The sequence below is a fragment of the Furipterus horrens genome, unplaced genomic scaffold, assembly GCF_987537825.1.
Source record: "Furipterus horrens unplaced genomic scaffold, mFurHor1.1.pri manual_scaffold_3, whole genome shotgun sequence".
In the NCBI taxonomy this organism is placed as follows: Eukaryota; Metazoa; Chordata; class Mammalia; order Chiroptera; family Furipteridae; genus Furipterus; species Furipterus horrens.
Genome location: NW_028327173.1, coordinates 194,458,748 through 194,485,768, shown reverse-complemented (window position 1 = coordinate 194,485,768; position 27,021 = coordinate 194,458,748). Strand labels below are relative to the sequence as shown.

The 27,021-nt window shown below is 39.5% G+C and overlaps 1 protein-coding gene across 5 annotated transcripts in view; it reads right to left on the bottom strand.

The window, feature by feature from the left end:
- Positions 1-27,021, bottom strand: part of NRXN3 (neurexin 3) — a 1,415,138-nt gene that overhangs the window by 158,705 nt on the left and 1,229,412 nt on the right. For all 5 annotated transcript variants that reach the window (XM_090271249.1, XM_090271250.1, XM_090271251.1 and 2 more), the window contains one exon: positions 11,495-11,666. In XM_090271249.1, coding sequence (XP_090127375.1) covers positions 11,495-11,666 — 172 coding nt within the window. The remainder of the gene's footprint in view (positions 1-11,494; positions 11,667-27,021) is intronic.

The window sequence follows — 27,021 nt, the reverse complement described above, 5'->3', positions numbered from 1 at the left end:
TAGCTTAAAAAGTCTATAATATCCATTACTTGACTTTTTAGAGAAAAAGTGTTCTCCAAATAAAGATATCAGTGTCTCTGTACCTACATTCAAATCCAATTGGTTCTACATGCATTAGTTGTATGATACCAAACGTGTGTTACTTTACCTCTGAGGCTCAGTTTTCTCACCTCTAAAATGGGAATAATAATGGAATCCCATTTCCTAGGATGCTGTGAGGAAGATTCAATGTGCTAATCCATGAGCACAGCACAAAATAAGTACCATATAAGTGTTACGTATTATCAATCAGTATTATTCCCCTAAAATATTTTATGCAAAGATATGCTCCAATAGCCTCCTCCCCTTCTCCAGAATACACAGCTCTCAGACACTTGTCGGCATTTGGAATGAAGATTTCACCATTGAACTCTGAGAAAACCACATTTCTATAATGTGATTAAAATGAAAACAAATCTAGTTTAATTACACATTGAGGCTGGCAATTGTGCATTGGGCAGAAGCACATTTCTAGTAAATGTTTAATAATGTGACTACAGCATGTGCTGCGAGCACTGGGATGTGGGAAACAATAGTAAATTTGCATGTGAATTTAGTGCTGTCAACCAAATGAATCTGAGCTCTTTATACACAATGCAAACTGGAGTGCTCCTGGGGAATGAATGGAAGGCGGGGTAACCACAAAGGAGAGGGATGTGGGAATTTATAAATCTGTACAGAATCCCAGCGTTGATGCTTTCTGGCCCTGTGACTGCAACTGTGTGCTCAAACTCCCCAAGCCTTGGTTTATTCATCTGTAAAAGAGGGGGATTAGCATACTTTTCTCCTAAAACCGTTGGGAAGATTGCATTAAGTGAAATAGTTTATGAACAATGCTTGCCTGTTAGTTCCCTGAGTGTAAACGGCAGGGGTTGTCGCGTCAGAGTTTATGATTGTGTATGCCTTCGGGGAACAGAGTTTGTTAGCATTGTTCAAGAGAACCCAAGGTCACAACCCAATTTCAGGCTCCAACAGGCCCTTATGGGTGCCACTGAACCCAGGTCTCACCTGAATAAAAGCACCTTGTAGCACTATTTGGAACCGAGGTAAAATATAGTACGGAGCATTAGGCTTGCTCTCTTAGAGATACAGGCGTGAGTTCCAGGGCTTCATGTACTAGCTTATGACCCTGGGAAACTTAACCTTCCAAGCTTCCATAGTCCCATTTTATAAAACAATGACAAAAAATGGTCTCTAACTTTTAGGCCTATTGGGAAGATTTAATATAAGAATTCAGTGCAGTGCCTGGCACTTAATTACTGGACAATAAAATTTAAGTATTAAAACTATCTTGTTTGTGTACATGGTTTTCTATTCTACTAGAATCTAAGATTCTTGTGGGCAGGGGCTGTGCTTTATTTTCCATTATATGCCCATCACCAGCATGGATTCCCATGTGAAGTAGACTTTGGATAAAAATTTGTTGAATGGTGAATGAATAAATGCATAAGAAGATCACCTTACCCAAATGGACCTCCTTGATGGGGATAGATTAGCAAAATTTTTAATATACAAAAGGCAACATCAGTTAGTAACAGGATTTCTCAAGTGTTTCTGCTTTCTGAAAGGGCAATATAATTACTTTTCTGGCCCATTATCAATTATTTTTACCAGCTATTTTGATATAACCTTTAGCTTTTGGCTTGAATTGTTATTTTTCACTGAGGTACCTAGTCCCCATGTGTTCTTACGCAGCACGGTATAGCAACCAGGGCATCTGGCAACCCCTCCATTGAAACCCACATGGAGCATCAGGGACATACTGCAAGGTTATAGAAGTATCATGAGAAAAAGAAATGCATTTCATGGAGCGATTGCAAACATTACTGGCAATCCAATCCAGTGCACATAAACTCTGTGAATTGAAGATTAGCATTGCCTCTTGGTCCTTGACTCATTCTCCATCCTCCTCTGACCGCGGCCCCCTGATGACCTTGTGCCCCTTCTTCAGCCTGCTCAGGCATTGACAGGGGTTTTAGAGGGGTAGAAAGTCTTAATCTCTTTGAGATGAGCTGCAATGTGATTACAATCGATTGAGTGATTTACAGTTTCATTACCCTCCATGCTTTATAGAATTATAAATGACATACTCTATACAAATATATATTATTATTATTGGATATTTATGTACCACCTTTCTCTAAGAAGCTAACTGTTCTTTTTAGACTTTAAGTAATTAGAGGGACCCTGCAACTTTGTATAAAACTTAAACTGAAGAGACTAAACTTGAAAACTTTTCCTATAAATAAAGCCGTGCTCTTGTATTGGCATTGGGGCATTTGCTGTTTATCTAATTCTGGGGCAGAGGGAAAACAGCACAGAGAAATCGTGGTATTTTTTTGGTTGGGATAATAATTCTAGATTTTCATTACTAAAGACAAATTCTGCATGCCAGAATTTTTATTTACTACCTAAACTGGAGCTTCTTTGTGACAATAGGGCAAACAAAACTTGTAATTCACATAGCCTTGCTTTGAAATTACAGTATTTGATTGTTTCAATTTTGATGAATTTGTGTAATTACAGATGCCTTGCATTCAGTGAGATGACATTATTATTTTTCTGTTACATTATCTCAAATGAGTATAATTTAAACATTACATAAAAGGTGACCACACTACATTTCTAATCTTGAAAACATTATTCCACGGATTTGGTTTAATATAAATATATTCATTATTCATTGAAATTATGAAGTCTGTTTCCTTAAATAGTACCTAGAAGTGACCCTCAAATGTCTCACTACTTATTTCATGGAGTCTACTACATATAATATGTAAAATATTTAACTTATGGCTAAATAGATATTTATCATGTGCCTTTAAATTTGCTGAACTCCACATTCTTGCCCTGGCCAAGTAGCTCAGTTGGTTGGAAATTTACTCCCTACACTAAGAGATTGCAGGTTTGATTCCTGTCAGGGCACATGCCTAGCCTGCAGGTTCGATCCCTGGTCAAGACACCTACAGGAGGCAATCAATCGATGTTTCGCTTTCACGTTGATGTTTGTATCTCTCCCTCCCTCTCTCCAAAATCAATAAAAATGTATCCTCAAGTGAGGATTAAAAAACAAAAAAAGTTAACCTTCCCTTCTAAATACCAAGGTAGTTTACTAAAGATGAGAAAACATAAACCAGGACCCAAAGACTAAACTGTGCATCTTATAAAGTCTTATAGAAGTTTCCAGCAAAACTATTCTTTTGCTCAATAACCCTCTAGATCAAAATCACTGCCCTGTTCACAAATCAATTCGGAATAAATAATGTCTTCAGTTACTATAATTGCTAGCATATTATTTGATATACATTTTCATTATTATAAGAAACTCATTTATGTATTACTTAATTTATAAATAACTTAGCTTAATGTCTCAGGGACATGTGCTTGTGTCCAGGTGCCATGCATTTATGGGTTTCCTTTCCATCTCTTCCAAATGTTCTTCTCTAGGATGTCTGTCTGACTGTCTGTCTGTCTCTCTTTCACATGCAGACACACACATACACATAGACCATGCTGACCCTAGAATGACGTGGGGGGATTAGGGGCACCAACCCCCACACAGTCCAAAATTCATGTATAACTTCTGACACAGCTACTAAAAACCTACTTTTGACCAAAAGCTTTACTAATAATATAGTCAATGAGCACATATTTTCTATGTTATATATAATATACTGTATCTTAAATTAAGCTAGAGAAAAGAAAATGTTATTTAAAAAAATCATAAGGAAGAGAAAGCACATTTATGGTATTTATTAAAAAAACAAAAACAAAAAAAAATCTTGTGTATAAGTAGATCCATGCAGTTCAAACCTGGGTTGTTCAAGGTCAAAGGCATAGTCTTGTCTTTTATTTTTGGGTAGTTTTGGTTACTTTTATCATTAGCCAGAAGCTGCTTATCAGCTTCTAAGAGACATTGACAGGGGAAGAAAGCTTTAGATTTGACATCAGTGACTGTATAGGCGGACCTCACTTATGATAGTTTGACTTAAGAATTTTCATATTCATGATGGTGTGAAAGCGACACACTCAACAGAAAGCATACTTTGAACTTTGAATTTAGATCTATTGCCTGACTAGTGATATGCAGCACAGACTTCCTTGTGATGCTGGGCTTTGGCAATGGGCATCAACCCCTAGTCAGCCCTGTAATCAACAGGGTAAATGACTGGTACTCTACAGTGTGCTCATGGTGTTGGATTATTCTGCCCGACTCCAGGCTAATGTAAGTGTTCCGAGCACATTTAAGGTAGCCTGGCCGTAGCTATGCTGTTTGGTAGGTTAGGTGTGTTAAATGCATTTTCAAATTACAGTATTTTCAGCTACATGGTGGGTTTATCAAGATATAACCCCAGTGTAAGATGAAGAGCATCTGTATTTAACCTGTAAGATACAAGGCTATTTACAATGTGGCTGGAAATCTACAGAAGGGAAAAGTTTGGCTGGTAACATTTAAAAAAATTAAAAATGATACTAAGCACCCTCTCATTGCTCTCCCTTCCCTTAAGCAAGACCCTTAAACAGTAACATAGACTTTCATCTAACAAAGCTCTTCTTCCCTTCTGCTCAGATATGGGGCTGGCAGGTAAAACAGGGTCATGTAAGGCAAGAGGCTGGCAAAGTCCCTGAAGGCCTAACTGATTCTGTGGAGGAAGGCAGACGTCACAAATGCTCCATGACGTGCTGACTTCTAACTTGGCAGAAATTACAGATTTAACTTCTAGAGAAAAATTCTAAATTGTTTAGATTTGGGTTAAGACCAGATTTCTAGGGCATACAAGTGTTCCAGGGTACCAAAGGAAATCTATGGAAGGTACAGAATGCTATTCAGACCTGGGGCTGTTAAGCCAGGTGCCCTTGGGTTGGAATACCAGCATTTCCACTCACTCTGTGGGCCAGGCAAGTACCTAAGATCTCTGGGGGTGTTCCTCATCTGCGATGTGAGAATAAAACTAATATTGATCTTAAGGATTCTATCAAGGCTTAGAAAGAGGTACATGAAGTGGGTGTGTGTAGTAAATGCCCAACAGAGGGCAGCCATCACATCTAGATGAACTGACTGAGGGATGGCAGTGTCTCCCATTTTCTCCATCCCTGGGACAACCACCCCATGAACCGAGCAAAGTTATCCCAGTGACTGTGTAATGATGTCAGAAGGTATATGTGGGTAAATGCCCATTATTTTATTAATCATGTAAATGCAAAGTTACATCATATAAAACAGGTGAAAAAAATAAGAGAAAGCATTATAGATTCTAGCTTTATGCTGTCCAATACAAGCCAGCAGCCACCAGTCTCATAGCACTGATAGGAGACTTGAATGAGAAAAGGCACTTAAATCCCTCAGTGCCTAGAACACAATAACTGCACAATAAAAATAAACCTTCAGGGCCTCAGTCATATCAGCCACATTGCAAGTGTGGCTACATGGGGTTAGTGGCTACTGTATTGAACAGCACAGTCTGAAAGAAGAAAAACAGACATTTTGAGTTCTCAAACTTAGCTGCATGTGAAATCACCATGGGAGTTTTAAAAATATTAACGCCTGGACCAGTGCTTCTGAAATTTTACTATGCACATGAATCATTTGGGAATCTTGTTAAAATGAAGACTTTGATTCAGTAGTTCAAGGATGGGGCAGAGATTCTGCATTTTTAAGAAGCTCCCAGGTGCTGCTGCTCCTGCTACTGCTGATCCATGAACCACATCTCAGACCATTTACTTTGGATGACCCGGGACATGAGCCTGAGCTCCCACAGTTTATTAGAAGTTACTGGGAGAATCTCATCTGTAGCCAAGTTAAAGAACACTGCTACACACATGCACGCACGTGCGTGTGTACACACACACACACACACACACACACTATTTGAAAGACTTTTCAAACATTTTTTTCATCAAAGACCAACCCCAGTGAGTTGGAAGTCCCTTGGAAATAGAAAGTTACCTACTTGTGAATCCTAATTCATTCCTGACAAATTGGAAAGAAGGATGATTAATGGACATGTTTTGTGACAGAATGTTGGAAGAACTTATTTGTAAGATGGTTTTAAAATGTATACCTAGCAATGTTCAAACACATGCATTAAGTAAGCTGCTCCCCAGTAGCCATTACATCTCTGCAGTCTTGGAAACCATGCACAACTATGGCTTTTCTCCTTGGTTCTGTTTGTATTTCTTATTCCCTTTTGCAGGATTTCACTACCTTTGTTTTCCCCCTGTTGAACTGAAATTAACACTAGTCCTGATCCAGTGAATGAGCAGGTAGATGGGGCTTGTGTGATGTGTGTTTCAAATGCGGCAAGGCTTCAAATGTTCACAGCCAAAGACAGAAAGAAAAGCAAAGACAACCTTCTGGCTAGGGATTAATTCAAGCCCAAGGCCTGAGAAATGTCAGCATCACGTCAAGTACATAGACTTGTTTTTTACCCTTCAAAATCTCAATAATGTAGGATGAGATGTAGACAAAGAAATCTCTCTTATCACCATGTATACTGTCTAAACTGTAAAAGGACAATAACCGTTTGAAATAAAATATGTTGGAGACTTTCTCTAACTCAGTAATTCCCAACTGGGGATGATTTTACCCTCCCCAGAAGGACATTTGGTATTGGAGATGCTGCTGGCATGTAACTGGTAGAATCAGGGATGTTTCTAAACTTCTTACAATGCACAGGATAGCCTGCCACAGCGAAGAATTATCTAGCACAAAATGTCAATATTTGCCAAGGCTGAGAAATCCTACTAACTGAACTAGTCCAGCAGGGACTTCTACTTGATAATACTTTTGATGGAAAAACAAAAACAAAAACAAAAACCCAAAATCCTAGTGTCGGGATCGATAAAAGCATGACTCTAAGAAATAGAAAAATGCTCAGGAAATTAGAGGTAGAACAAACTGAGGATCAGAACAGGAATCTTGACTCTCCTCCTCAAGCTGTGTGATATTGAGTGAGTTATTTAGCCTCTCGAAGCCTCAAAGACATAACTTTAAAATGTGTATGGTGGTAATAATAATACCAAACCTAGGTCCCCCATAGGATAGAGTGAGGCTCAAATGTAATAATGCATTTGAAGACACATTGAGCATCACTAAGCACTACAACAGTGTTCTTACTTACAAGCCCTGTAAAGAAAAGGTTTTGTGGAATTTGACGCACTGAAATATAAAGAGGGAGTTTTCTAATGTAAGGTCCCAGAAGGGAAGCCATTTTTACATCTCTTTCGTGTTCTGAGTTGGGTCACCAAACAGGGTTTAAGCTAGAGTCATCAGTGGGTATTTTATTGACTCAGGAAGGAAATTTCAGACAAGAGCACTTCAGCGGGCTTGGCATGCAGGATCAAGAAGAGACAAACGAGCAAACTAGTGAGACCCTGCCCTCCTCAGCTCCATTTGCTATGGAAAGATGGAAAGACCTACACATCAGAGTTACTTAGCTGTCTCCATTCCCAGGAAGCTTGGCTCTGACTCAAAAGCCCCTTACTGCGCATGGTGCTCGGGGAGCTAATAGCCTTGATCACACAACCAGCCACCCACTCACAGCAGAGAGAGGATCTTTAACAAGTCCAGGCAGCCCAGCCTCCCAGGAGGCCTAAAGCTGGGGCTAAAATTAAGTTCTAATGTTCAACTCACCTCTCACCTCCCCTCCCTTGTCCCCACCACTGCATTGTGTCAAGATAGTAGTAATCAGAGGCTTTATAAAGGACATTTGTCAGTGTCTGGATGCTAACTTGGGGTTGATCCTTCTTTTATTTCCCTCTGCTCTTCCTTTAGCCTCTCTATTTTCAGGTTCAAAGAAAGAAGGTGCTTTTGAGTTTTGCCTCCCAGAATTAAGTGATATAAGGTTCCGACGGCTGTAGAACTCTTTTCATTTTGAATCCTTCCTGATTCACAAAGAGCAGGTATGCTACATGCACTGTGCCTAGCTGGTTTCTAAATATTTCACTGGGGGGTGTTTCAGTAGAGCCACATAAAATCCCAGAAATGCCTATGGGAATGTTCTGTAGTTGAACCATTCATCCTGATACACAGGGACTTGTTGAACAGGAACAATGTCCTGAGAGCATATTCTATAGGAGCTACTCCATATTTCTTCACTGTTTCAACATCAGCAATAGACACGTAGCACACCTGAACTCCTCTTGTTGGTTTTTATATTTATTAACATCAGTAAAATAGAATAGCTTGGATAAAGGAGAAAGCATCACTTTTATAGAAATGGTGTCCAAGTGGCTCTGTTCTTTGATGCCCAGATACAGGGGCTATTTTGTTCTTATGGTTACATAGATTAATTAAGCATTGCTAGATTGCTCTAATGATGCGATTGTTCTAATTTTGTTAAGTGGATTCTTTCAGTCTCACAGGGAAGCAGACTGGAGACAAAGTAAGGTAACTAAAGCTCAAAGGTGAGCCACTCCTAGGAAATTTTGGAAGAGTGGAGTACTAAACTAGAATGTTGCACTTTCCAATCTAGGCAACCAAGTAAGGCGAGAGCTCCTTTAAATACTTGGTATTCTTACAATTGCTTCATGGAAGCACATTGCCATTGTTGTCAGGTGGATAGCTTGTACTCGTTACAAATGAGTCTTTTAGCAGAGTTGAAAGAGCTTTTTTTTTTTTTTAAGGAGGATTTTCACATCTCACAATAACCATCTATCTGTGGTTATTGATACTCACCTTTGTAATACAGCACTTAAAAAAAGAGTAAACCTAAGGACTCAGAAAGAATCATGCTCATTTCTATCTATGCACTTCTCAAAACACCGCCCAGTTTGCTGTGGGGGCAATAGTGGAAATTGTGCCCAGCTGAGAAAGGAAAATCTGGTCTTTGTTCTGCCCCTTGTTTACTGTGTGACCCTAGGAAAGACACAGCACTCCCTGGGTCTCTTTTTAAATTTGAAATGTAGAGTAAAAATATCTACTTTCGCTAATTTACTAGTCAAAGATGAAGTAATCTGTATGAATGAATATGTAATATTAAAAAACAAGGCTACCCAAATTTTTGGTAACTTTACAGTTAACTCTTATTGAGAATTAACTTAATTGAGCCAGTTTGACTCATAATTGTCTCATTAACCCTGGAAAGTAAATATTATCATTACTAATATTTTACAGAATAGGAAACAAATATTGGGGAGGTTAAATAGTTTCCCTCAGGCTTAGATCTGGATTACCACTTAGGAGGAATAAACACTTCCATAGGGACCCAAGAAAACAGAGTAAAAATATTAAAATATGGGGAGAGAGAATGTGTTACATTTTGAAAGTACCACAGTGATCATCAGAATAGAAAAATCAAAATGGTTAGATATTCTTACACTTACGGTTCAGTGTTGTATTTTGAATTATATGTGGAGAAAGGAACCAAATATTTCAGTGTGGAGGGCATTTCAAGGTCTTCAACCAGCCTGTCTTAGACTCGCTGGTAATGGCGCCAACACCCCAACTCCAGCCAGTTGCCTCCAAAGCCCACACTTATAACTGCTATGCTGCGTCATGTCTTAAAATAATAACACTTATTATTACTAAATAACAGTTACTAGGAATCATAGTTTTAGTGGGAAGCAATACCATTAAAGAAAGGTTTTCCTCCGTTTTGGAAAACTGGGACACAACCCATACTTTGGAACTAAAGAGACAAAGAGATAGGCACACAGCAAGGGTCACTGGTTTTCCTGCTTATCTGTGGCTTTAAAATTACTATTAAAGAGCCTTGCCATTGCTGGCAGCAAAAACTCATAGATTCTATATTAGCTCAGGGCAAGTGGTTAATAACAATTTAGAAATCTTTGAAATTCCTAATGAAAACATAACAAACCCTACAGCCACACTAGCAGAGTCAAAGATAATATGCATGGTGAGATACTGATTTTTCCTATGAGCAAATAAACAGCTTTTAAGATCTCAAGCTATTTTGATTTGCCCATAACCCCCAACCCCCAGAGTTTAAGCAAGAAGCATTTAAAAATCAGGTCTATTGGTGTCCAGTGGATTTGGATGATGATAAAAATTCATGGTAGCTGAATTCATAAAACCTCTGGCTCTCTCCAAAGGCTCAGAGATAAAGGCATATGGTCATTTTTGTGACATAATTTAAGAAGTGCTAGGAGTATAACAAGAGACTTCCAGCAAGGGCTGACCTGGATATTGTATGGAGACTGAGAGGTTAGATAAAGGGCTAGGTGAGGCTTTCTATTTCAATTACCTGGGAATCTTGCATGCTGTTTGTGAATGCTCCATAACTCTTAAACAAGACATAGAAAGTCAGGCTATTAGGGGAAATCCCAGTAGCACAGTAACTTCTGACTGGCTTTAAAAAATTAACACTGAGTTAGGTGTAAACAAATAATCACAGCCTTCGTGTCATTCAAAATTCTTGAGGCACAATGATTATTTACTAAACAGCTCTTAAACTTCTGGAAATGCGCTCTGGCTCTCTCGCCTTTGTGCTCACCTCACTATAAAGGAAGCGGGAGGGTAAAAGTGAGGCTGTTATGTGGAGTTTGGAGTGTAGGGGATGGACAGTGAGACAGAGCATCATGTCCACATTAATGAAAAGTTCATTATTCTGAGCTATTCGCCTGTATCCACCAGGTGATAATACAATTGTGGAGCAAAGGCCCTTAGCCAAAGTATTTTCCCTTCCATTTTTGAAACATTTAGAATCAGGATTCAGAGCTCGTTTTGTGGGAGAATTGAGAAATTGGGGAGGGGGAACTAAGGGATTATTGAAATGATCTCTGTTAAAGAAGGCAACCAGGCAACTTTCCCTCTCATTGCCCTTGATTCGGCCATCTGGCTCTGGGAGTTTGTTGGCAAATGCTTCTTGACTATAAAATTTAAACAGATGATTAGCCCCTCTCTCTCCCACCTACTAGGACCAGTCTCTGAATATCAAGTCAGGCTTAGTGAAAGTAAAAAGAAAATTGGCAAAGTCAACCAAATGAATGAAATCCCACCTTTACTTTTTCTCTGTTCCCCTGACATATTACCCATTCAAGTTTAGTAAACTTCCTTTCAGTCTTTCTGCAAGCTCTGGCCATGTGTACCTTCAACCATACCTGACTAAATGGTACTGCAAAGTCCAAATCTGAAATTGATTATTCCATGATGATCAATAATAACTCGTGATAAAAACGGTGCCTTTTCCCTCCATTGTTCATCATTTGCAGAGCCCTGGAAATCCTACAAGAATTGTCTTTGGTATGAGCCAGTCAGGCAGTATTAGTCGGGTTGACAAAAAGTGTTCAGTGCAGTTAGTAAGTCTCCAGAAGCTCCCTACACTGCCCAAGTCCTAAAGAAATAACTTATCTTCTCATACAAAAACCAAAACAAAACATATGCATACTGAATAGTCAGTGTTTCATGATTTAGTGATGGTCATGAGAAATTACCATTTAGAAGTAAGAATGGGAAAGCAAAAAAGAGTATGGTCATTGAGAGTAAAACATGTACCTGTGGGAAAATGCTCGTTCACTGGCCAGTTGTCCACCTGAAGTGTAGCATTGCCGCCGTTCCTGGTGAAGCGCACCACGTGATATTTACCATCATTGACAGGTGTACTCTCCTCTTTGATGGAGATATCAACCGTGCCGATATTGAAGACAACTCCAATTTTCCCCTGTTCCTATAATAAACACAAATGGTATAGTTATTACAAACCACAAGGTTTTCTCTCTTTCAAATTGATCTGCCAGCTGACAATAAAGGTGAAGGTACCTACAGGGAGGCGTTCTCATGAAGTTAATAATAGTATCCTACTTTTCTCCATGGGCTTTCATCCCAAACATGAAAAGCAATGGTAGCAAGTTACCCAAATTGCTCTCACAGGCTGCACTGCACAGGTTACTTCATTTGATGGCCCACAGCAGATAACAAAGCTGGGTTCACAGATCTACCTAACAACTGTGTAGTAACACAGCCAAGTTCACTTCTGTGTTTTCTAGAAGAGGATAATAATACATTGGGGCCTAGAGCACTTCACAATTCAGACTTAGGATGAAAGAGTGAAGATAAACCTGCTTGCACATTTTGGATACTCAAGGCCAAGGGGAGGGGTACAGAATCACTAGCAGTCATTGGCAGAGGAGTTAGCATTCTGGACCAACTCCTGATGATAGCTTTCTGTAGGTTTAAAACACATACAGATGCATCCTCAGTAGAGCCAGTGAAACTGAGCTAGGGTTTTCAGAGTCAGATGACTGTCACCCTTTCCACACTTATAGTCCTACTCCTAAAGTTAATCCAAAGAGGGACATAATATTCAGTGCTATAGTTTTATGTTACACAGCAGAGGAGACCTCTGGGGCCCAAAAAGACTTCTGTGAGGAAAAACACGATGAATTCAGAAGAGTAACACCATGGCAATGAAGATGATAATTATGGTGCTGGTGATGGTGGTGGTGAAGGTAGAGGTGGGACATCATCCACCTCCTAGGAAGTGAAACACGGAAGCATAAATAATGATGCTATTAAAACTCTTACTCTTCTGCTCTAATAATTGGTTATACCTGACTTGGAATTAGTATTCCAATGAGACATCAAATGAAAGTAACCTTACTGATTACATATAATCAGTCTCTCTGACTCTCTTGGAAAGATATCATAGCACCTGGGGCAACAGGAGGAATAGGCAAAGAAGTAATGTGATGTATTGGCTGAGCAACTATTACATATAGAAGGATAATATGATTTAGTTGTAATTCTGATGTTCTACAACCTGAGTCACAATATTTGTTCATATAATCTGTGATCTTCTGTTTCCTAATTCAAGAAGTAGAAGAAGAAGAAAGAGGAGGAGGAAAGACGTGAGGGGGAAGGAGGGAGGGAGAAAAGGGAGCAGGGAAGGGAGAGGAGGCATGGGAAAGAGGGGAAGGAAAAAGAGGAAGGTGAGGAAGAGGAGGGGAGGAGGAAAAGAAGGAAGAGTAAGGTGCGGGAAAAGAAGTTCAGAATCTGTATGGACTGAGATGTAGGAAAGATTTTACTGAATCTAAAATTTAGTAATTTGGTTCATCCATTCATTCATTCAATATATAAATGCGATGTTTATTAAGCACTGACTATACTCAAAGTCTAGAAATTAAGACTTCAGGTGAGATTTTAGGTGCTGGTCTCCATATGCTTCATTTATTGGTTTTGAAATACAGGCATTTTGCAACTTGCCAATTTTCCTTTAGTATATGAACACATTTTATCCCCAACAAAAGGATGGACTCAGGAGTCTAGATCTCAGAAAATATTTAGGAATTTAGGCTGCTCAACAAAGGCTGCTTTCAGTATGCAAGGATACTGAGAACTAGGGCAAACAGCACTGTTTTCTTTGTGCCCTGTTGCATAGCTCACACTGTAAAAGGATGCCTGCAATTCCCGGGTCCTGCTCTCTGGGGAAAGTGATTCAGGTACCTCCCAAAACAGTGACCACATGCACTCATGATTTCTTAATTCCCAGTTTCATGGGACACTGTTCTCAGTTTTGCTCTATTTCCACCTGTACATCTTCAGCACTAAACAAAATACCTAATAGTAAAACAGAATGCATAGATAAATGTTCATGAGGATAGGTTTTTTTGCATCTTTCACATCCATAATTCATAATATGATCCATTTTATTCTTACTCCTTAATTCTCTAGGAATTCAGAAATGACAATATGACTTTTTCTTACTTAAACAACTGGCATTTATTTCTAAGCGTGCACGTGTGTGTGTGTATGTGTGTGTGTGCGTGCGAGCGTGCTCATTGAGCAAAGCTATAGTAACCTGTTTAGCAGCATCAAAGGGCTGAGGAGTTAACACGTTGCATATGGGTGGTGAGAATTCTCATCATTTCTAAAAGGCATTTAAATACCCTGGTACGCAATGTGTTAAGAAACCATGATTGCATACCCTTGCTCCTGTGCCCATGCCACAAATGTGGGCTGTTCACTGCCCCACTGTTCTTCCATGAGAAGCCACTGTCTAAATCCTGGATGTGTGGAGAGGCCTGTTGGTGATTCAGCTCACCCCTGTGTCACTAATTAATCCTGAATGGAGAACAGTTTAGGGAGAGAGAGGAGACCTTTAAACCAGCTTTCTGCAGCTTTTCGGCCACAGTGGTGGCAAAGTAGAGTTCTGGCTCAGTGAGTTGGCTGATCAGCAACATATATTCTTGGGCAAATTCTCTGCAAGATCCATAATAGATTCAAGGAAAGAAAAGATTTAATCTCTGCCAGAATAAGTATTTGGTCCTTATCTGAGGCTCCACACATTTGCCACTATAATCACTGTTTCTGAGAGATCTTTCTAATCCTGCTAGCACACAGGGACCCTTCCCCAGTGGCGACCCTTACACAGATGTTTCACTATGTTTCCTGCAGTGGTAAATGTGGCTGGGATCAACCTCAGATGTGGTCTCTTACCTTGCATAAAATTTCATTACTCCAACCACCTTGTCATTTATCATGGCACCACAGTGGCATTATAATCTGTGGCTAACTGCTTTGTCTCAGTTCATTATAATCCTTGTGGCCAATTCCCATAGAGTTGCCCAGGTTTGAATTGATCATGCTCAGCTATCATAAAAATAAATTCTTATGGCCCATCTGACCAGAAGAGAGAAGATGAAAGAGAGAAGAACATTGGCTTTAAAGTCAGCCCTGACGAAGCTTGGCAGGCCACTTAACTTTTCTGATCCGCTTCTTAATAATACATTATTGGGACAGGATACTAGCTTTACATACTTCATAGGGCTGTTTTAAGACTAAAATGATACTGTTAATATGAGAGTACTTTGTAAATAATAAAATAGTATACAAATATAAGAGATAAATGAGATCAGGGAAAGAAACCATCCGATCATATAGTATGGACCATATACAACAATTAGTGTTGTATATGGTCTACACTATTACTGGAAAAGTTAATTGGGTCAACAGAATAAACATGGTTTTAGTACAGCATGGTTCAAATAATACCTCTGGCTCTGAAAACTGTATGACCTTGGGCAAGTTATTGAACTTTTAATTGTCCTACTATAAAAGGGATATATGAATGAAGGGTAAAGCTTCCTCTGAAGCTTGTTGTGAGTATTTTAGAAGAACACATAGGTGTGAAACATCTGGCAGGTGTTTGGGACCTCAATAAATGTCATCTTTCTTCTTTTTAGCCCTCATTAGGGTAGCTGAAAGTAGTGGTACGAGCTAAAGAGCTGTTGGCTTGGCCACACTGTCATCAAGAAAGATGGTGTAAATAAGTGTAGATTTTAGCAAATGGAACATTGCAAAGCAACATTTGCAAGGCTGAGTTCCTGGCACAATTTTGTAGTTGCTCTCTCTTCATGTGCCTTGGATCCTTTTACAAGCCTCCCCAAGATAAGCAAAGTGTAGCTGCAAGAACAACATGACTATAAATGTTAATATCTCTACACCCATCGCTATTAAAGTTGCTATCCAGTCAATCAATTCGATCTATGTTTTTCTCAATATTAAAAACAAAGACAAGTGGTAAATCAGAAGACATCACTGAAGAATCCTCAAGTGCATTTAGGATAAATCTGAATAGTGCAGTAAACAGCTGTCTTTAAATAGCCAGTCAGGCATTCTTCACTAATAATGACTACTTATGAGTTCACCTGGTTCCTCAAATTAGTCACGTTCCAGTTTTCTGATCCACTACCAGCCACAAGACAGCTAGTGCTGTGGAGGTGACCCAGGAGATGCTAGCCACACTGGGGTCACATTTCAGGAGCCAAAATACAAAAGGGCAAGAAAAATCCTCAGGAATAAATATCTCCCGGCAGGCAATCTCTCCATTCAGTCCTTAGTGCCCCTGGGAAAGGTGGACTGCACCATCCACTATTTCAGAAAATTGTGGCTGACAGAAACAGAACTGGGACTCTCAAAGCACACCAGGGAGATGGGCAAAGGCAGCAGTTCTCAACGTCTTAACTTTCAGGCTTTCCACAGATCCTGTGAGTTCAGTGTGAGGCAGGATGACAAGGGCATTGACATGTATGGATGTGAATCCTCTTGGGTCTAAGCACTGCCAGGTCTGCCATACTCATTTCAGAGTCTGAGTCATAAAAAATAAAGTTACCAGTGGCAGCATTTACCAAATTTTTCTAGCCTTCCACCACTCCCATTGTGGGCTCATAGTGAAAAAGAACCACTGGGTCTCTTTGTCATGTGTAGGGCCAAGAGACCAGTGTACACCAGTCAATTGGGTGTCACTCCTGAGGCATGGACTTAATTGCTGGTGTGAGACCCGCCAGAGTTCTCCCACTTTCTCTCAATCACTCCACCCAGCAAATTCCTGGTAGTGGCTCCTTCGTTGGCCTGGTTCACTGAGTGAGGATGGAAATGAGCCAACTATTAATGGACATAGAATGTGACTGAGAAATGAAGCTTGGCTGCTTCACGCCAGCAAATATTTTAAGGCATTTGTTGCTGCAGCATAATCCCAGGCTGCCTTGATGGATAGAGTAGGTGCTTGGCAAATCTTCTTTTAATAGACTGATTTTCAAATTCTCAAAATTACCCTTCAGATTTTATAGATTAAAGATAGAGAGGAAGAGAATTGTGAATTCAACAACTAATTGGAGACATGTTTAAGATTAGAATTCAGGTGTGTCTGACTTTAAAACCCATGGATTTTCCATCACGTTATATTGCAGTCACATGTAGTACACTTTGCAACTGGAGTATTCTTCATGGCTGCCTAACCTGTCTGTCTAACCTAATTGTGGGTATCTCAAATATAGGAATTCTCACAGTTGCTCAGTAAATGTTTGTTAAATTAATGAGTAAGTGAATCAATAAGTAATGAATTAGAATGTGTGGTTGTGGTGGAAAAAATGTGCTCAAGTTTTATATCATGGGAGGAAAAGCAGGACTTGAACATTATAGGATAAAGTAGAGAATTGGTCTCTATATTCAGATATATTTGCAATAAATCTTAGGTAAAACATATAGTTTCATTGTGCTTTATATATATATATATATAATCAGTAAAATACAAAAAAAGATGATGTATAATTTACTTGATTCATTAGATAGTTTTGACTCAGGGAGAACTTTATTGAAGTTTTCTAGATAAAGCACTGCATTAGAACACAGTACACTCTCGTTTTGTGTCTATTAATTGTGTCTCAGTGAAATTCATCAGTCCATTCTTTCAATCCTGTGGTCTCTTTGTTCTAGGCACAGAACAATTATTAGCTAACAAGCGCTAAGCGTGCACTCTGGGAGTGCAGAGCAATAAACTATTGAAGGATTCAAGAGATATGAGAGATCAGGTCTCTCCCTCAAAACGTCTGGGATGGAGAAGCCCATCAAAAATCACCCAGCCTGACAAATCGCCAGCTGTAAGACTTGGAGAGGGTTTGGGCTTTCACTATTATGCCATGACAATGACTTGGTCACCTTCCCTTGAAGAGCTTAAGTATGGCTGTGACGGGAAGGACCAGGGATGGAGTGGGGAGCCGGGGAATGTCTTCTCTGGGTTCCAGAAGCCTTTAACATTTAGAATCAGAAGACCTGAGCCCAGTCAAAGCTCTGCATCTTGTTGTTTAGGCGATCTTGGGCAGGTCCCTCAACTATCTGCATTCCAAGCTATCTGTATGAAAAATGAGAAAAACAATACAAAGACAATAACAATGATACCTCTGTTAAATGGTACATAAGAGAAATGAATAAAATCTTGGCAAATTTTGACATGCTTTAAAAGGAAGATATGACAATGTTGATGGTAGGATGAAGTTGGTGATAATAGTGATTATGTCGGTGTGATAACTGGGTGAGAAATATTAAGACAGATGATGGACTGGACGAGTCATTTTGCACATGACCTACAGAATACTCCTCTATTTGGAACAACTGTCTCTCATTCAAGATCATCAACTCCAGAATCTATATATATTGTCCTTAGAAGATTCACATTAAATGGCTTGGAAACTAATTCTGTTTTCCTGAATGTGCACTGGTCTCAATGACCTTTGCACCCACCCAGCAAAATTACATTCACCCCTCCCACTGTCTGCAGCTGTGCTTCTCCTGGTGTTTTGCTGATGTCTGGAGGCCCGAGGTCAATCAATTAAAGCGGATTAGATCCACAGTCTGAAATTCTAACAGAGGGCCAAGAGAGATAAGACTGATAAATAGCTCAAGACAGCTTCATCTCTAACTATAAGCAAAGAAAAAAAAAAAAAAGAGAGAGAGAGAGAGAGAGAGAGAGGAGCAGGGATGACAGCTCAGAACAACAGGAACTCTGACCTAAAATGCAGGGGGGAGGGTCAAGGAAGGACAAGACAGCTGGTGCAAATAAATAAGATACAAGCCAGAGCCATGGCTCTAATAGTCCCTGGTCACAGACCGGCATCTTGAGTCATCATGTCCTTCAGATCCACTCTGAACATCACTTCTCTTCCCAGACCCCAGTGTCGTACTGCCTTGTTTGATAGTTAAGTTTGACTGCAAAGCAAAAATTAAAGTTCATTTGTGTAGGAGCCCCAGTGTTATGCCAAGACCTGGACCAGTCTCCTGGCAGGATTCAGGTGACAGCTGGCAGGGCAGTGCTGACTGAAACTCGGTGCAGACTGAACATCTCCCATAAACGCCTTGCTTTCCCCCCAAATCTCCACCACAGCTGTGAGAAAACCACCCGATGGCCTTAATAAAGAGACCTTAAGCCCTGTGTTCACAGTAATTATAATCCTCAAAATTAGGAAGCACATTTTAAATCGCCTAGAATTTTTCCAGAACCTCTTATATCTTACTTCCATGTTTACAAAGTGTGGTCCTGGGACCACACTGGCAGCAGCATCACCTGGGAAGGTGTTAGAAATGCAAATTCTTGGATCTAATGCCAGGCCCTCTGCATCAGAAACTCTGGAGTGGGGCCCAACAATCTCTATTGACACAAGCCCTCCAGGTGCTTGTAAAAGCCTGGAATCATTTCCTTATAGTAATGTCTTCGTTCTACTAGGGTAGTGATTTCAACTGGAGGTGATTTTGTGCCCAAAGACATTTGGCCATGTCTGGAGACATTTTGGGTTGTCACAGCTGGGGGGCGGGGGATACTATTGGCATCTAGCAGGTACAGGCTAGGACAAGAATGCAGCTTAATATCCAACAACACACAACAAAAATATATCTCACCCTTGATACCAACAGTGCCACTACTGAGAAACTTTGCATTAGGTGGTGCAACATTTTAGTCACTGAAAATTTCCATAAAGCAAGTACTGCATGGTAGAAACTGCTGTACAAAGATTTACACATGTATTTTAACTTAGTCCCTACAATACTCCTTCTGTAACACATGTATGTATGCACAAAACACAGACACACAACACACAAACACACATGTGCACACCAGAATGTGCCGTTTGTACACACATGCATTTTTATATATTTTATCTAAAATTGCGTTCTAGCCCTCAAAGAACAAGTGAGCTATGAACATGTGCAGATCATCTCTAGACACTCCTCCTACTCTATATTGTACTCAAGGGCCCATTTTATAGACATAAAAGTGGAAATGTGAGCTCACACAGACAGAAAGTGATAGATCTAACATACGTGTCCTGTTACTTTTCCTATCTTGTCTTGATAATCCCCTTCTCTTTTAAGTAATTGCTGCTAGTCCCTAAGAAAATTAGTTCCCCAGTACACCTTCCCTGGCACAATGACATGAGCTAATTAGTCCCAACTCCAATTTAGTCCCTTGATCCTTCACTATAGACTAATCAGTTTCCACAAGCATGTCTGATCAGTTCTGAGTGGACTTCAAAGGAAAAACTCCCTCTCTTAGAACTAGAGAGTCTGGCCCAAGGGTGTACAGTAGGTGCCCTAAGGAAGACAGGCCAATAAACAGCCAGTAACCTTTCCAGACTTATCCTGTAGTTGCAAGGAGACCTTTAGCAATTCTCCAAAGTGCTTTACTATTTACCTGTGTTTCAAGGGACGGACTGAGTTAACATTATGGCTTCAAGGTGAATGGACCTATGTGAATAGTAAATATCAACCAAGAATTCTTGGTTTAATAAGTAAGCCATTTTCAGTCACTTCCATAGATGAATCCCCAGGCTAACTTCTGTACCCTTTTCTAGCTTAAAAAAAAAAAAAAAAAAAAAAAAAAAGATTTAGTATATACACTTCAGAACTGAGAGATTCAGTTCTTGCAAATTATCAGAAAATCTGATGTAGATTATTGCATCTTTTTATGGTGCCTGGGCAGATTGGGTATGCAAAAGTTGTGAAAGGCAGTTTGGCCAGAAGTAGGAATCAGGAAACTGTGAGCCAAATCTGGCTGTTGCCTGTTTATGTAAATAAAGTTTTATTGAGACACAGCTGTGCTCAGTCATTTACATATTGTCTTTGGCTGTGTTTGCATTATAACACCAAAGTTTAGTAGTTGCAACAGAAATCATGTGGCCTGCAAGCCTAAAATATTTACTCCCTGACCTGTTAGAGAAAAATTTTGCCAACATGCATTATAGAACCTTGCATAATGTAAGGCTAGCCATGGTTCTTTTTTTTTTTTTTTTTCAGTTTTTGACCAATAGTTTATGTTTAAACATTCAGAATAACTCAAATATAAGTGGGAAGGTCAAATGGGAAGGGAGCCTATACCTGCTCATTTAACTATTACATGGTAAAGAAAACACACTTCTAATAAGCTAAGACAAAATGTAGAGAAATTCACCCAATTTAGGTGTAAACTAATCTATCTCAGATTCCATTAAGGGTGGTTTAGATACTAAAATCAATTCAATGTAACACTGTTAGAAGGTGAGCAGCTGCAGATACAGAGAAATAAATTAGAGGCTTCTGGCAAAAGATGATGGTAGCTAGGAATAGTCTGGTAATGGAGGAGATGGAGCGAAGTTGTAAAGTTATTAAAATTATAATGATATGACATTTCTTTCTGAAAATTTGTTTAGTTCTGTGGAGTGAATCATGTACACGTTAAAGGCTTGGGACTCTAAAAGCCAGCACATATCACTCTGATGCCAGGACTGCAGTTTATTACATTACATGGAATGAGAGAAGAGAATAGCATTTCAACCCAATGAATATCTCAGTCTCCAGGCCTCCAATGCATCTGCAAGACATGTGAGTCCTTTGAGTGATAAATGGTGATTAACTGAGCTCTCTTGGTTTACCTGCAAGGAGAGTCTCCTGTGCCATCATCTTAGAATGAACACACTGAAATAGGGGCTCATTTTTCCTTTTCTAGTTATTGTAAACAAAACTACTGGCAGACTCCAATATATCAGCAGTGGCTGTCTGCATGCAGGGATGCCAGTGTGTGTGTGTCCTGGAGATAGTGTTGTAGCGCGGTATTTTATCCAGGTGATGGTTTTTGGTCTCCTCTTTCTCTATTATCACCACTGTAACATTCTCTCTGGGATCATATCATTTCAAATTTGAAAGGTTGATTCTGACCTACCCCCAACCACCATAATAAAAGCAACAGAGGGGGAAGAACTTAAATTTAAACCACTGCAGTACAGCAGGAGAAGGCAGGCCTGCTGGCCTTCAGGCTGGTTTCACAGCCACAGTAGGAAAGAGTAATCTGGCCACCTGAGCAGAACTATGGACAGAAGAATGCTTTCCCTGGGCCCCAAGTAAGTTTAGTAAAAGTAACCCAAATGGGAGACTTGAAAATATGTCACAGGGAGCTGACGCATGCCTTTGGAAAGGCATCCAACATCCCGCCATCGAGAATTATTTCAAAGCCGAATGCTCTTTTGATTAGATAACACATCTTCTTATTTCAGCTGAATTTAGTATATGTGAAAAAATGTAAAGTAAATTTCAACCAAATGGGGGAAATAACCCTGAGAAACTAGGAAGTCATCACTCCTCTATGATATGTAAGCCATCCAAGAGCCAGCAACAGCTTTAGATATGCAGATTATCCATGGAGTTTACCATAAATTCATACACAATATGAAGAAGTATTTACATTCTGGCATTTAAAGGGCACAAACATTCTTTCTTTTCTCTGTTCTTTTTAGGTGCACTATAATTTTATTATTGATATAAAGATGCTAAAAGACTTTATCCAAAAGACTAAGGAATACAATGTTAGTGAGTTGTATGTGTGTGTGAGCCTGTGTGTTGTGTGCGTGTGTGTGTGAATGAGACCTGAAAACTTAACATACCCAAAAGCTAGTTTCTATGATCCTCCTGTTTCTTTTTTTAAGTAAAGTGAGATGGCTTAGGAGAATGTAGGTCCTTCTGTGTCTATCAAAAGACATCTGTAGTCAAGTTCTAACCCAGCCCTTGGACAGTACCTGGATGGACAGTAGAAACCCTGAAATTTCACTCCCACAGAAGGAATGTGAATCAATCACAGACCTGACTGACTCAAAACAAGCTATAGATTTCAGAGTGAAAGAAACATCAGGGTGACCCAGAGACAACATGAGCTTCAGATAATGCAAATGATTGGTAATTAGAGCATCAATGATCTAGGATTGACCCAAAGATAGGACAGATCTCCTAGGCCTGGCTCAGCCCAAAGCTGAATGAGGTACCCTTTCCTATGTCATAAAGAGACTTCCTTTTGCTAGAGAGTCCAGCCTTTCTAGCCAACATGCGTATGTGTATTGAACAGAATACAACTCTACATTCATGTCCTCCCAGAGCCATCCTGAATTAACTAGATCTATACTCTATTTATCCCACAATCTCTCCAGTATCTATTTAACAATGAAATTGATTGGGTTTATTCATTCCAGTTTTTAAATGGAATAATTCTCTTCCCCAATAAGACCATGAGCATTGTGAAAGCAGAAAATTCATTTTTATTTTCTATGTCTTTCTCCATTGAGGTGGTTCACTAAATGTTCAGCTGAGCTCCTGATACACTCGCATTTCTCAACAAGTCACACTTTAGAGCAGGGCGCAATATCTCCATCCATGGTTCCTTTTCTCCTTTTCAATTTTTGCCTTGATTTTGCTTTCATGAGTACTTTTAGAAAGTGGATGATGACCATATCTCAGGGGATCATGGCCGTTATTTATTTCACGTAGTCTACTCAACAGTCTTCAGGACATGCAACATGCCTACGTGGTCTGAGGAGAATTTGTTCTGTAGACCTGGAAGTGAGAGGTTCAGTGTTCCATTACCAAGGTCCACAGTCCATCCAGCTTCTTTATTTGGTCCAGATTCAAACTGAAGTCTGAAGTTGAACACCATGCCATCTCATCGGCAGTTTCTTGAACCATGTGTTTCCCATTAAACACAATTTAACCCTTGAAGTATCCAAGATGCCAGACTTTCAAGAAAATTCATTTTCATTTTCCTGCCTTCTTCTATACCCCTCAGTGCAGTGACTGTTGGTTAGTATAAAGTTCAAGCTCTGTCCTTTGGGAGGCCATCCCCCCTTCAATGGGTTTCTGGTCCACCACTGAGTAGGGTGTACTACAACCACCATCCATTTTCAATTTGTACTAGACTTGCCAAATTGAGGGTCTTTGCATAGTTATATTTATAGAACAATACCTTTACTGCTCCAAATCAGTGTTGCATAAGTCAGAGTCAAGTCATAGAAATTTTGCAATCAACTATCTACTGATCAAACACTTTGGTTGAAGCACTTTTTGGGCCAATCAGAGGCTAGAAAAATATATTCAGCATTGTTCAGCACTCCAGAATGGTATTGTGAATAGAATAATAATAGCACTGAACATGGCTGAGACAAGTAACAAATACTGGGCATAGTTTCCTTGTGTGTAAGACAAGGATGACATCACTGAGCTTGTTGGGTGACGATGAAGATAAACTAAGAACTCCTTGTGACAGCAATGTGAAAAATATGAGGCACTGAAAAAATTCACTATAAAATAAATGGAGATAAAAGACAAATAGAAATGAGCGCACAGTTCCCTAAGTTAAGATTAAGAATGTTCCCATTTAATATATCCAAATAGAGAACCACAGTCCGTCCTTGACAAATTGTCCAAATGACTAGAAGCAGAGGATTTCTTATGTGACCTTCATGACAGAAAATGCCTTATCTGGGATGGCCAGGCCCATGGTGAAGACAGAAAGTACAGAAAGTACAGTTAGATAAGGCTTATTTAGGCAGATGAAGATGAGGGCATAAGGAATGGGGAAAGTTTAGAAAGTTGAAAGAAAATGAAATTCAGTCTGTAAAAGGGAAAAAGAAGAAATACTTGGTATAACTTTTTTTTTTTTTAGAATGTCAGTCAGCTGGTCTACTTTCTAAAACATCACTAATTTTGCCTAGACAAAAACCTTTGAATGTTAAGGTAGACTTTCAGGGTTCAACGTGTACGAGCAAAAAGAAAACATTTTTAAGGTTCATAAACATGCTAAATCTTAGAGAATATTTTCTCTCTTGCCCAAAGGACCCTCCCCAAATCCCATGGCAAATGTTTCCTTGCTGATGGCACAATAACATTTATGGGATTTAGAAAAGTATATACTTGAAATAAATAGAAATAAAATCCTTTATTTCCCAAATGGGCTCTGTTGCTAACTCCCCTGCTTTCTGCTATAGGCGCCTCTCTTCCAGCAGGAGAAGAGCTTGAGCTCTTTAGAAAGGCAATGATTTGTGCTGCACTTACACTGGATCCTGGACCAGAGGTTCAGAGGCCTTCAGGGAAGGCATCAACTGAGCAATGCTAGAGCTCCCATGTTTCAGCAGTGAATAGTTCTCTTACTGCTACTATCTAGTCATATGCATGCCCAGTGATGCATGCAAGTCATGGAAGGTGGTGATTAAGGTCAGAAGAAAGGAAAAACTTAAAGGAGAGAAAAAGAAGTATTAATTGGGATACAGACAAGGATTAGATGAGAATAACTAAACCTACCAACCATGCATCATCTGAAAGATTGCAAAAAAACAGTCCCCTAGACTTCCAAATGTAGAAATACAGTGAGACAAAAGTAGGTTATAGCTGTAGCTACAGGAAACAGAGTTTATTCTTGTATTATTATGTATTAATTCTTGTATTATTTTGCATATGAACAACTGCAAACCTACTTCTACCCCACCCTGTATTTCTTGCCACTCTACTTTGTACTGACTTCAAGAAACGTCCTACAGGCAAATGCCTGGAGGCAAACACCTTAGTACCCTGGCTACAGGCAGAGATACCTTTCTTATCATGCAGAAGATGCATTTCTAATTAAATGGCCAAAGGATGACTGCTGATCAGCTATACCACCTCTGCTCACCAGACATCCAGGCCTATCCCAGGAATACACAGAAACAGTGCCCAGGGCCTCTAAGCCTCGGAGTTTTCTGGTACACAAGTCTCATTTCCACCTCTGGTGAAGAGCAGAGTGTGTACTGGGAGTGGCACAGTATGGGGGGGGCACCCTTCTTGGAAGGGCTGTGGAAACTCTTTGGGGTTTGTCTTCTGTCTGTTGATTCTTTTTCTCCAGTAGAAAAATCAGCTACATTGTGTCATGCAGAAACTACAAATTCAGAAACTACAGACTAGATCAGTCTCTGAGATGTTTATTCTTTTATTTTTTAAATGGGGTAACTCACAGTACCTTTTTTCATGTGGGTTAGTTTTCAACACTTAAAAATCAGAAAGGCCCTCACAAATAGTTAGATTTCTAAGTTATTTTGGAAATGACAAGACTTATCAACACAAGATGCATTTTGAAAAGATAAAAGTCAGAGCTGATTGGGGAGAAAGGCCCAAGTTCTCCAGTTCACCAGTCTCCACCACTCCCAACTGTCTTTCAGATGCAAAGGCTCAGTGTTGGTGGCCATTTATCAAGTTTTCCCTGCTATTTTTTTTAATAGTAGAGGAAAGAGAAATACTTTTATAACCATATGACTAACAACTTTTCTAAACCTCAATAAAAGATACATCAAGAGGGCCACGGTATTCAAGAAAAAATAAGGTAAAACACATTTTTTTCTTACACGCAATTCTATTTTAGTCACTTTCATTATATTCCTGCTCCCATGCAGACTTTCCTGTTTTTTAATCCCCTCATGTTAACAATCATAGGTTTTTGAGTAAGACAGATCTGTCTTTGGGTCTTAACTCCATCACTTACGTGTTTTTGACCAAATTATTTAAACTCTATAAATCTCAATTTTATCTTTTTTAAAGTTGGGAAGATACAACCTATCACAAAAACTTGCTATGAGGAGAAAACTAATTAGGCAGGCACACAGCACATAACAGAAGATGCTCAAAGAATTTTAGATCCCTTCCCCTTTGCAGGGTTGGGTTACACACACACATCTAAGGTGCCTGCCAAATTCTAACGACCTCACTGCTGGTTAGGAGACATGGCTCAACTCAAGGTTTTGATGCACTTTCCAAAGTCTATCACCGTTAGGCAGCCTCCTATGAAGGTCTGAAGGTCTGATCTAAACAAAACAGACTTCCTCTTAACTTTGAAGTGTGGTAGCTACCTTTACCTTGACTTAGAAACACACCAATAGGAATGGTACATTTAGCCAATAAGCAATAAGACTAAGAAATACCGGCAAACATAATGATAATAAAATGCATTATTGCAAGTTGCATAAGAGCAGACCATCAATATGGAAAGGTATGTATAAATTTTATGCAAACACACTTCTAGTTCTGTGAGTTCATATATCTATATGGCTATAACCATCAAGAAAAATTTAATGCAGGCCACTGCTCTAGACCTACCATTTAATTTTAAGCAGACCATGATATTGAAAAAAATTATTTTAGTTACACAACACACTTGCCAAATAAATCAAAAATGTTCATTGCAATATAACAGCTAGAAAAACAGAAGCGCTATTCTACCATAATGTTGAGGTTTAAGTGGGCAATAAATCATAGCCTTCTCCATTCGGAACTCCAAGTCAATTGAGAAAGAGACACAGACTACAGGACCAACAAACTTGATGGCTTGTGAAGCTGAATTGGGGATGAGACGGGGACCCGGCCACACATCAGACTTCCGACTCCTATTGGTAGTCCCGTTTCCTTTCCCACTGCCCCTTGCAAAGGTTAAACCA